Below are 11,942 nucleotides of genomic sequence, written 5' to 3'. Positions count from 1 at the left end.
CTCTCATTCGCCGCAATGTGATTGAGTCCCACAGCTCATTCGTGGACCTTTGTTATTCTACATGGAAAACGACAGAACCCTGGGATACCTACACACTCTGTAAACCTACTGAACCTCTAGACTATTTCCCAACCTTTTGCGCACGCGCGGACTCTGGTTACTCTCTCTACAAACTATTAAACAGCTGGATGATACTGTGGGACCTCCGTTATTTTGCAATGAAACCTCGTGAACCTGGTATAGCCCACTGCAGGACATGGGATAATCTGTACATAAACTTCTTGAATCCCCAGATTAAATCCCATCCAATCAGTCACTCCTGTAAACATGTTATACTGTGTTTAACCGTGCAGAAACTTTGTTTTACATCTGTACTATATATAATGTTACTCAATCCCCTGTATAATATCCCGGCATTTAACCCACTGAATATATAGAGACCTTCTGAACGGCAGGATTATTTCCCAGCCTATAACCGATTCCTGAACACCTCGTATCCATACATATACCACTCAATCTCTGGATTCTCCGCTATCCACTGAACTTCGGATTATTCCTCATCCTGTATCTCACACTCGGGCATCTGCTTTATGTTCAAACCCACAGAAACCTGAAATTATATCCCTGTCGTCCACTCACTTCAGATTACCGGCTATTCTATGTATCAACCAATTGAACTGCACGATATCTCAGTTTGAAACCACCCGTCAATCTCCAGTTATCCCAGAACGATACGAACGACCCGATCTCCACATTCGGTTTCAGCTTGTACCCCATTGCTGGGTTCCTGCCTTTGCTCCAGAAACCCCGTTGCAGTTCAGCGCCTTACCCGTAGGTGAAGCCCTCCGGCAGTGGGTAGGGGATGTGTCCCCAGGGAAGGAGGAATACGGTGCGCAGGACGTGCAGGACGCTGAGGCAGCTGATAAACAGGAAGATGGCCTTCAGGGAGAAACCAGCTTCATAGACCACCTGAAAGGGGAGAAACGTCAGAATATTGGCGGACGTCAGCAGCACTGGTACTGACATAAACCCATCCCTTTGCCACCCACAACCCTCACCCCTCACCACTCGCTCCGCCATTGCTATCTGAAGGAACCAAGCATTTCCAAGTCGTTTCTCTGTCCGAGTCCCCTGATCATCTCTCCAGTTCCTCCTCTTCCGGCTCAGTGTTTCATCTTCCACCGTTCTCCGAATTTCCTACAAAACTCGAGACGACTTTATTTCCAACCACAGTCTCCTTGTTAATCTCTCTCTCTCTCTCTCTCTCTCTCTCTCTCTCTCTCTCTCTCTCTCTCCACCCTCCCCCCTCCCACCCCCACCTCCCACCTCCTGCTTACAGTACGCCTATCTACACCCGTGTGTCTCTGTGACTATCACTGGCGAGAGATTATAATTCCTCTTCACAACCCTCCAGTGACGTGTCAGTCCACGGCGTGCTCTGCTGCCAAACTGAGGTCGGACGCGTATTAGGGGCACGACACCTCGTATTCCGCCCTGGCTGACGCCACCTTATTGTCATGAACATCCATCTCTTCAAGTTGTAGAAAGCATTCCTCCTTGTCTGCTCTCATGTTTGTTTCAACGTCCCCACCAGTCCCCGTGACGTCTTCCCTTCACCCACACACCGTTCTCTCTGTCTGCCCAACATTCGTCCTCCCGGTTGCTCTCCTCACTTCCCTCCTTCAATTCGGTGAACCACTCCTCTCAATATCCATCTCAATGAGTATAGAAACTTATTGCACAGTGCAATCTTGTGTCGTCTTTTTAGCATCCTCTGAGATCAATGTATTAATTTCCTTTAGTGGAGCCTTACAGATTTTCTGTCCGCCATTTACGAATCGAAGTGTTTCTTGACCGACCCCATGTATCTGCCTCGACCACCAGGCTGTTCCTGGTACCCACCACGATCTGTATGACAACCTATCCCTGAATTCACTCCACTTTCTTCATCCCTTCTCACCACGGAAAGCATCCCAAGAGTTACTTTGATGACAGGACTGTCACCTTGACCACTAGGAAGACAATCGCAGCTGAACCAAAGGCTCCCGTGTACATAGTGATAACGGTGGAGCGCTTCCTCCCGAACAAAATTCCGGCCTGAGGAAATCGGACGCAAACAGAACAAAGTTAGTGGAACTTCCCGGAGAAGCTGAAGAAATATTCAGCCCCGACCCGCCCATTCAGACAATGGTCCATTTTATTGCAGGCATTTAACAGGTTCCAATAGGGACATTTAATGTCGGAGAAATGAGACTATATACATCTTTAACCCTCCCTCCTGCACCATGTCTTCAGCCACATGTTGATCTGCGCTATCTTACTATTTCTAAACCCGCCTGCACGTGGCACTGGTAGCAATCCTGATATTGCTATCCTGGAGGTCCTGTCCTTTCATGGTCTCCTAACTCCCTAAATTCTCCTTTCAGGACCTCCCTACTCTTCCTACCCACGACACTGGTACCTACATGGACTACGACATCCGGATACTCAACCTCCCTCTTGAGAATACCAAATACTCGATCCGAGATATCGCGGACTTTGGCACCAGTGAGGCAACAGACCATCCGGGATTCTCGATCTCTTCCACAGAACCTCTTATCTGTCTCCCTAACTATCGAATCCCCAATCACTACTGCTCTCCTCTTTTCCCTCCTTCCCTTCTGAGTTGACGCAACCACTGCAACTTGTCGCTGGTAGTTCGAACCATCAACAGTATCCAAAACGATGCACTTATTATTGGTGGGAACGGCCACAGGGGTGCTCTGCTCCTTCTGTCTATTCCCCTTCCCTCTCTTGACTGTAACCCAGCTACCTGTCTCCGGACCCTTAGGGTTGACTATCTCCCTGTAACTCCTCTCTATTTCTGGCTCTGCCTCCAGAATGATCCGAAGTTCATCCATCTCCAGCTCCAGTTCCCTAACCCGGTTTGTGAGGAGCTGCAGCTGGATGCACCTTTCGCAGGTGTAGTTATCAGGGACGATTGTGCTCGCCCTGACTTTCCACATCCTACAAACAGAGCACTCAACTGCCCTAACTGCTGCCTCCATTGCCTACTGCTTAGGTAATTAGATTAATTAAAGTAACTTACCCAACCTTACCTCACTTGGAGTGAAGCTCTTCCTCCGCTTCTGCTGGCCGAAGCCTCAGGAGCCAAAGCCTTCCTACTCTGTCTCCCTCTACTCCGCAGCCCGCTAAAACGTCGTCCTCTCTTTTAAATACTCCCGCTGCCTCACGGTCCGACTTACACGCGCTTGCGCAGGCGTGCCCCGTTCAACTGCCGAAGAAAATCCTATCCCTCACAATACTCTACAGTAATTCCATAAGCCATCTGCCTCACTTTCACCCAAACAGCAAGATGTTTTTCCCGAACCCTTGCTACCGCACTTTCAGTAGTCTTCAGCGGACTTCCCATTTTTTCCTGTCAACAGTCTTTCCCCTTCTCAGGACGTTCCCCGCTAATGCGACCACATCTGACCTTGCTCCCGTCAAGATTTTAACTTGTGGAGAAGTCCGATCTTTCTGCAAAATAATTTAGAACTATCTCTGACAACCGTCCCCAAAGTTCGTCTTGATGACATGTCAATCTCTCTTTCCTTGAGAGAAGGCCCAATGATTATTTCCTTCTCCAACAGCTCCCTCTGCATGTCGATTAAGACTGTAATTCTGGACTCATTTTATACAATCCACCCAGTCTGATCATTGTGCATTATGGGGGAACCACAGGGCAGAGCTCTCCCTGAATTAGTCCTTTGAACCCCGTGTTTCGCGCCCGTTCTGTCGCTGATACCACGCGGTTATGAAAGTAACCCCCAGAGCACCTTTAGGTTTGTTGTCAGTAGGAAGACTCCTCCCACTCCAATGAGTATGAGCGCGGGGAACAGCAGCAGCGCCGACGCTGTAACAGGGAATAAGAGCGAGAGTGAGGCGGAGATCAGGAGCATTTGACGGCTGATCTCACTCTCTCTTATGAGCACACTCTTCCTCTTCCCTTCTCTCGCGCTCGCACAGTGCACAGACAGACACGGAACCACGCACAGGCACGCAACCACGCACAGACACGCAACCACGCACTGGCACACAGACGCGCACTGCTACGTTCCGTCTATTTGAATCACCGTGTAACTTGAAACACTGACAAAGTAACTATGTTGAAACTGTCAAATATTTTAATGTACATTTATTGTACATGGATTATCTTCTTGATGTGGATTATTCTCGTTAATACAGAATAAATTTTGAGATGTTGCACAGTTATTTTAGCATTGGTTTCAAAATTATATTAACATAATGAAAAATAGCACTCTAGCTACGTGGCAATAAAGGCAACGTGCGGGGGAGCATTTCAGTTACTGCAGCGCCGCTTGGAGGCGAGGGTGACGCACACGTACACAAAACACACCAACGTGCACACAAAGTGCACACACACAGGTACAGGAACACGAAACAGACATAGACAAACACATTACACTCACAAATATATATACACTCATATAGACAAAGATCGGCACGTGCGCCAGCGCAGACAGAAACACAAGAAATACGCAAATAAGCATTCACACCTGATAAATATGGAAACACGTAGACACAGACACTCTCTCCCTCCCCACTCACTCTCTCTCTCTCTTCCTTCCTCTCTCTCTCTCTCTCTCTCTCTCTCTGTAAATATATAATGATATATAATGGCTCCTTTATAATGTTAACTGCTGACGGAAGAGGTTTTCTACAGTAAGATATTTGGGTTATAATTATAAATAACTTGACTTTCCAATGCCATTGCTAAGCAGCAGAATACATGTTATTCTTCCTTGTGTGTGAAAGCTATTGTCTTTCGTGTGCAATGGTCAGAAGGTGCGATAGGGACAGAGAAAGGAGACGCTACGGGAGAGATGCTGTATGCTGGGCGACGGAACGGACCCCGAGATGGGAGTCCGACGCCCAGGGTCCTAGGTGAGGAGAGGAGACGAGGACAGACTCGTGTGGAGCGTTTGGTCGATCACCGAGGGTGGTCCCATTCGAGGGTCGGCGGAGTTCGGAGGACATCGACCGGAGGAAAGGATACTTGATTCGTGATCTCCAGCGAATTATTTGTGCACAGAACTGATAAAGTTACTGACTTGGCGCCTTTATTGCATTTGTTTCTACCAACCCATCACGAGAAATACTATTGTCGGTTTCCCTGTAATGTTTCGCTGCTCAGGTAATGGTTTCTCTGTAGCAGCAATGTTTAGGTTATGACTAGAGATAACAGGGCGGGTTAGTTAATCAGAGGGATGTTGTTCGTTTTTGTGGGTCTGGAAGCAGGGATATCGCGGTCTTTTGCCGGCGAGAGATGAATAGGGAAGGCGCTGTGGAGAAAGTTGTTAGACCGCCGGATGAGTGGACTGGAAACAAGGGTCCAAAGGTTCGGGACGCTCGGAGGAGGTCGATGGTGGACGATTGACGTATCAGTAAGCTCCAATGTGCACATTTTTCTTTTTATTTTTATTTTACTTCCTCGCCTATATTCAGATTAAGATTTATAAAGTCAAATAATCCAGTGTACTGCCTGATATTTTGCGCTTCCGATTTGTAACCGGGCAACACATCACGCAGCATTCACACAAAAGAGATTTCTCGGTCTGGCTGGACGAGCGACTGTGTCTCCAAGACATACGCATGCTGACCAAACCTGAGGGTTACAATTGTGGGGGCTTGTCCGGGATTGACTCCGTTGGATTGCCCTGAGCAGAGAACCAGTGGGACCACGCCTTAACACCCGCAGGGTGATCCCCATTCCGAGAGGTTTAATCGACCCTTGTTAGACATACTCGGGATCCTGGACGTCAGCAAGAAGAGTAGACGGAGTCAACATATTGGACATCTGGTTCACAATTACAACTGTACTTGAAATGAAGCTACAGGGTATTCGTCATATAGTCTGCTGTTTGGGCGCCAGGCGAGGTTGCCCACTGACCATTGCCGTTTGGCCTGAAGAGGGTGACTTACCACCGAAGACTTATCTGAAGTATGTGTCCGACATGAGAAGGCAGCTGGAAAGGGATCATGAATGAGCGGGGATAGCGGCTGCCGGTCAGAATCGAGGAAATAAGAGGAGCTATGACCAAATAGTGAGGTTTTCCCAACTCCTGCCGAGAGACCGGGTCCTTTTAAGGACTTTGGGGCTATCTGGAAAGCATAAACTGGCGGACTGCTGGGCTGCTACGCCCTATGTGCTGCAGAGTCGAATGGCAAACATAGGATATTTCCGGGTGAAACCAAAGGATGGGAATGGGCCTGACAAGATTCTCCATCGGAACCACCTGTTGCCCCTGGGACAAGAGGTGCAGGAAGACCCAGAGACCGACTTGGAGCCTACACCCAGCAAGAGAACTCTGCGAAAACGCGGGGCGACTGCAGGGCCCACAGCAGGCGAGGTGAGGCCGGACCCCACCTCTCAGAGGGATACTGATTCGGAGGATGAGGACCTGGATGTGTGATCTATGCTGCCTTTCGCTCACTCCCCAATGATAGAAACACAGAAACACTGAAAACCTACAGCAAATACAGGCCCTTCGGCCCACAAAATGTGCCGACCACTGGTCACCGACCTTAATGAAGAATATGAACTATCGACCACCATTCTTTGCCTTCTGTTGGCAAGTCAGTTCGTGATCCATAAAGCAATGTTCCCTTGGATGCTTAATTCAGTAATGATTGAGGAATAGACTCCCGGACCTTTTCCGCTGAGGCACTGAAGTGCTGGTGGGGGAGGGTGGGGGCAGCCTTGTTTGCAACGGGACCCTGCAGGGGAGGAAGCTTGGCATGTCCACGGGACAGAGGGATCCGAGTGGCAGGTGGGCACGAGTCATAGATTGGCGGATGCCTCGCCAGGGAGGCCGGAAGTTTCCCCAGTACTGTCTGAACCTGAAGAGTTAGGTGAGGGGGTATGGAGGTCTCAGAGAATTAGGGGACCATCGGATAGGTTGGCATACGTAACTCTGAGGGAACAGAGTGTGAACCGTTTTGGGGAACTTTGTCACTGCCTCTTGCACCTGAATATCAGGTTTTGTTTTGCAGGAAGGGCTGGCGAATTGAGCACATGACTACATTTGTTGCGGGGAGAGTGTAGCGCGTTGTAATGGCTTCTCCGTAGTGTTTCACTGCTAAGGTAATGGTTTCTCTGTAGAAACAACGCTTGTCTTAAGAATAGATATAACGGGGGCTTTGGATTTTATGTTAGCCAATGAGAGGGATGTTGTTCTCCCTTGTGAGTCTGGGAGCAGGGATTACGCGGTCCTTTGTTGGTGAGAGATGAAGAGGGAAGGCGCGGGTGGAGAGAATTGGTAGACCGGCAGAAGAGAGCACTAAGCCTTACACCCTCTCTTAAAGTGAACACAATAACTCAGTCAGGGAGTTTCTGAATTATTTAGAACGGGTTTTATTGTGAACAAAATGTTTCATCTGTCACCCACAGACACACACGCAGGCTGTCTCCATCTTTCTCTCTCTCTCTCTCTCTCTCTCTCTCTCTCTCTCTCTCTGTCTAAAACACACACAAACACACAAACACACACACACACACACACACACACACACACACACACACACACACACACACACACACACACACACAACCACAAAGTCGTGTGGTTCGACCAAGACTTACCAGTAGACAGAATAGAAAGATATTGACTCACCCGCAGTGGAAAACGCGATCAACAGGGTGCCGGCAGTGAACAGCAATCTGGCGAGAGACAAATCCAACCTTTGACACCCAACCATCACTCCTGCTTCCTCCCATCACTTTTGTTACCCACGGAATCCTGTCCAGCAGATCCAGACCCCGTTTTCCCAGCTTTGGAGCTCATGAATGGAGCCTTTTCAAACAGATCATTGCAACTCAGAACAAGCCAATCGCCCTCCGCCTCTCTCTCTCTCTCTCTCTCTCTCTCTCTCTCTCTCTCTCTCTCTCTCTCTCTCTCTCTCTCTCTCTCTCTGTCTCTGTCTATCTCTCCCCCCACTTCTCTGTCATTCTCGGTCTGCACCCCATCTCTTCATGTGACTTTGATTGACCCTCCTGACTTCCAGGTTTCCCCCAGCACCACCCACCCAAACCGAGACGAGTCCAGAGTAACGTTACTGCAGGCATGTCCACAAGCATGCTCGTCTTTGAGCCGAACTGGACGGCATGGGAAAGGGGTAATGTTTCAAAGTGGATCCGAAGGGCAGTCGTTTGATCTTTTTTACGAACTAAGCCCGGCACATGGTTCGGAGTGCCAGAGGAAGTAATAGGGCTGGTCCAACTGGAACGGCAAATAGACACTTGCTGTGTGGACGTGAATAGGAATGTTTAAAGTAAAATAGATCAAACGGGGAAATTGCGATTGAGACATGAAAACAATGTTGTCAACATGTCAAAACAGTGTGCCGAGCAGAATTTAAGGAATGGTTCAGAGGGATCTAGGCCGAACGCCGGGAAATTGGAGTGGCGTGATACAGTCGGGCCGAGCGTCTAGTTTCCGTAATTATACTCCATATACATTTCCGCCACAATGTGAACAACACCCAATGCTCATTCGCTTCCCCTGATTGTTCCCGCGGCACAGGCAGCATTCGTCTCCGCAACGCAAGAGGGACTTACATGGCCAGGAGGCGAGTCACCATGATGCCGTAGCGATCCAGCAGTAAGCCGCTGGCGAAGGTGACGAAATTCATAACGAAGTCGCCAATGGTGAAGATGAGGGCGAAGCGTTCGTCCTGTGGTACACAGCTCACTGAAAGGGGGAGAGTGAGCGAGGGTCAAAGATCACATTTCATACTTCAAAGATCGAAGCAAATTCAATATCAAAGTATTATGTGTAACAATGTACTACTGTGAGATTCGTTTTTCCTGATGACATTTACAGGAGCATAAATAAATAAATACACCATACAATGAAAATCTACACGCAAATAAAGGCTGGCAAACAGCAACGAGCGAAAGAAAACAAAATCTTGCAAATATATTTTCATAAGATAAGTAAGTAATCTTGAGGTCAGGAGTAGCAGAGATCTTGAAAGTGAGTCCATAGATTGTGTTGAGTTGAGTGACGTTATCCTCACTGTATCAGGAGCTTGATGGCTGAAGGGTAACAACTGACTTTGAACCTGGTACTTTGGGACCTCCGGCTTCTGTGCCGATGAGAAGGCGAGAGAGTGAGGGTGATGGATGGAGAGAGAGGAAAGGATAGGGGTCTGGGATTGGGAATGCAGTTCTGTCTTTAAATTTTCATTGACTCCACTCCGTATCTTTGTATTTACTGGGAAAGCCGTAAGAAAATGAACCTCACGGTTGCGTCACGTACCACGTGACGGGAATGAAGAGCCAGCAGAGATGGAAGACACTTTCGAGTTAGTAGCTACGCAATACAGTAATAGAAATGTAGATAAATCAAACAGGTTAGCAATGACTATAAAAAAGTAAGTGTGGAATATATATGGAAAATCAAGCTTCTTCAAGTCTAGTGGTAAACAGATACACTCTTACGATGATGATTAAAGTTCAGTTCCGTTCAATTTGTGGTATTCAGTTGAGTAGTTATTGAGAGAGAGAGGGAGAGATTTGAGTCTTCAGGTGAGTTGACCACGTCGATCTTCCCGTTGTCCTCCGAAATCCTTTGAAAGTCACCGACTCTGACCACAATAAAGGAGACCGTTTTTCTGTGATGGAGCTGTCAACCCAGGCAAGTGTTGGACACATGGACAACTCCCCACTTGTCACGGCCTTTTCACACTGTAAGAGCGACTGATCGATCCCCCTGATCAATCCTCCAAAACATGCGTCGCCGGTCTATCATCTGACGTTCTATTTTTCTCACCGTAGTGGGTACCAACTGTCATTCACATAACTCCTTCCTTCTCTGTCTGTGTAAGAATACAAGCAGGCAAATGTCCCTGAGAAGTATAAACACGCTGCCGAAAAATCATAACATCGAATCGCCCATCAAATTACGCCGCCTTCGGTCACCATAGCAACTTACGAGCTGCTGGGTGCCATCTCCAACTCAGCAGAAATCCAAAAGTTCCTCGTGTCTTAAAGTGACCGTCCAACTGTTAGTCTTCGTCTCTCTCTCTCTTTTCAAAAGAACATGTCGATGTTAAAGAACTCTGTCTCTCTCTTTTCAAAAGCGCAGTTCATAGGGGTAATTCAGGACCCCGTCACAGTAGTGTACAATGTACTTAAGAGAGAGAGAGTGCGGAAAGGGAAAGAGAGAGAAAGGGGGTGGAGGGAGAGAGAAAGACAGACAGACAGACACACTGAAAGACAGACAGACAGACAGACAGAGGGAGAGGTGGAGGGCGGAGGGACTATTCTGAGTTTTACTGTTCTCTTTCAAAGGGCTCCATTCATGAGTTCCCAAGCTGGAGAATCCCGGGTCTGGATCTACTGGACAGGACTCCGTGGCCAACGAAAGGGGTGGGAGGAAGCAGGAATGTTGCTTCGGTATCAAAGGTTGGTTTTGTCTCTCGCCAAGTTCCTGAACGGCACCGGCAACCCGTTGATCGAGTTTTTCCACGGCGAGATCGACAATGCCCTCCTGTTCAGTCTTCTGGTAAATCTGGACCGGAGCTCAATATCTGCTTGTGTGAACTACAGGGGGATGGAGAGAGAGAGAGAGAGAGAGAGAGAGAGAGAGAGAGAGAGAGAGAGAGATGGGGGGGGGGAGGGGGTAGCTTCCACCATCTCCAGCACCTTTATCCACTTATGCTGTTAGAAAAGACTCTTATTCATTCCCCTGTCTACATCTCCCCGACTGTCATTATCCTGGCTTCTCACCCTTCCCCACCCCGCCCTACACTCCCTGCGGTCTGTATCATAGCCCGACACTCACCTGTCCCATTCCTCAGCCCAGAGAGGTTGGATGTGTTCTGCGGGGGGCAGAGATCAGTGAAGTACTCTTCCTTCTTCAGTACAATGACGAGCGAGGGCCAGCCGACGATCGTGCCCGCGAATCCAAGGCACTCTATTACCCCAGTGACACAGGTGCAGGACAGCTGAATCATCTTGCCCAAGCGACCCATTGATGCAACACGGAGCACTCGCCGGGGCGGTCAACTGCACGTCCAACAGAGCGAATCCCTCTCAGCTCCGGCCACCCGACAGTGCAGGACGCTCTCAGCACTGCTCCTTCTTCGTGAGGTGTACCCCCGGTCGCAGAGCCCTGGTGCTGCTGCTTTCCCTCTGTGCTGACCTTCTGTTCTTCCGAGCAGCTAAATCACATAGGAGGAGGAAATGAAGTTAAAATTTAACCGTCATCAAACAAAAATGCTGCCATCCTGGCTTCCTGTGTCAGCTGCAGAAGTTGGTGCCAAAACGGGGTGCTGAGAAATGCTGATCAAAGGCAAAAGCCTGGACGTCTTTTGCACGGTTGTTTGGAACGCAGCTATTTGCGTGACATGGAGGCGCATGGAATTATTTACTTCAAAGGGTGAGGCATTGAGAAAAATTATCCTGTTGCAACATTAAAACAGCTTTCGGAGCACTATGCGGTATATTCATCGCCAATCTATTGGTGGAATATGGTGGCGCTGCCCACTGTGCAAAGCAAGTTCATCAGGATTGGAGGACCCCAGTGACGGAAAGAGATTTCATTGGTGGGGCTTCACTTCGCTGCGGCCAATGAGGTCGAGGGGTGACAGGATAGAGACATGGAAAGGGCAAACAGGACAGGTGACTGTCACGTGGCACAGGTGTCAAAAGCAAACGGTGATCACGTGTTGCAGGTGACAAGGAAATGTAAAGGAGCGCAGAGGGGCCCGTGAGATTCTGCAGATGCTGGACATCGGGAGTAAGACACACACATGCACACACAAAGCTGGAGAAATTTCGCGTGTCAGGCAACTTTTATGGAGAGGGCTGGACTCGGGGTTACGGGACGAGACCCTTCATGAGGACTGGAACGGAGTGGGATGAAGCCAGAATG

The 11,942-nt window shown here is 48.8% G+C and overlaps 1 protein-coding gene across 1 annotated transcript; it reads right to left on the bottom strand.

Annotated features, from left to right (window-relative positions):
* Positions 1 to 825: 825 nt before the first annotated feature.
* Positions 826 to 11,022, bottom strand: LOC140208059 (equilibrative nucleobase transporter 1-like). Its single transcript, XM_072276585.1, has 6 exons — positions 10,851 to 11,022; positions 8,621 to 8,753; positions 7,677 to 7,723; positions 3,819 to 3,895; positions 2,005 to 2,097; positions 826 to 969 (listed from the first exon to the last, which is right to left on the bottom strand). The coding sequence occupies exons 1-6, from the start codon at positions 11,020 to 11,022 to the stop codon at positions 826 to 828; spliced, it is 666 nt and encodes a 221-aa protein (XP_072132686.1).
* Between the last annotated feature and the right edge of the window lie 920 nt (positions 11,023 to 11,942).

Source organism: Mobula birostris, chromosome 13 (genome assembly GCF_030028105.1).
Source record: "Mobula birostris isolate sMobBir1 chromosome 13, sMobBir1.hap1, whole genome shotgun sequence".
Lineage (NCBI taxonomy): Eukaryota > Metazoa > Chordata > Chondrichthyes > Myliobatiformes > Myliobatidae > Mobula > Mobula birostris.
This window is presented reverse-complemented; position numbering and strand designations above follow the sequence as displayed.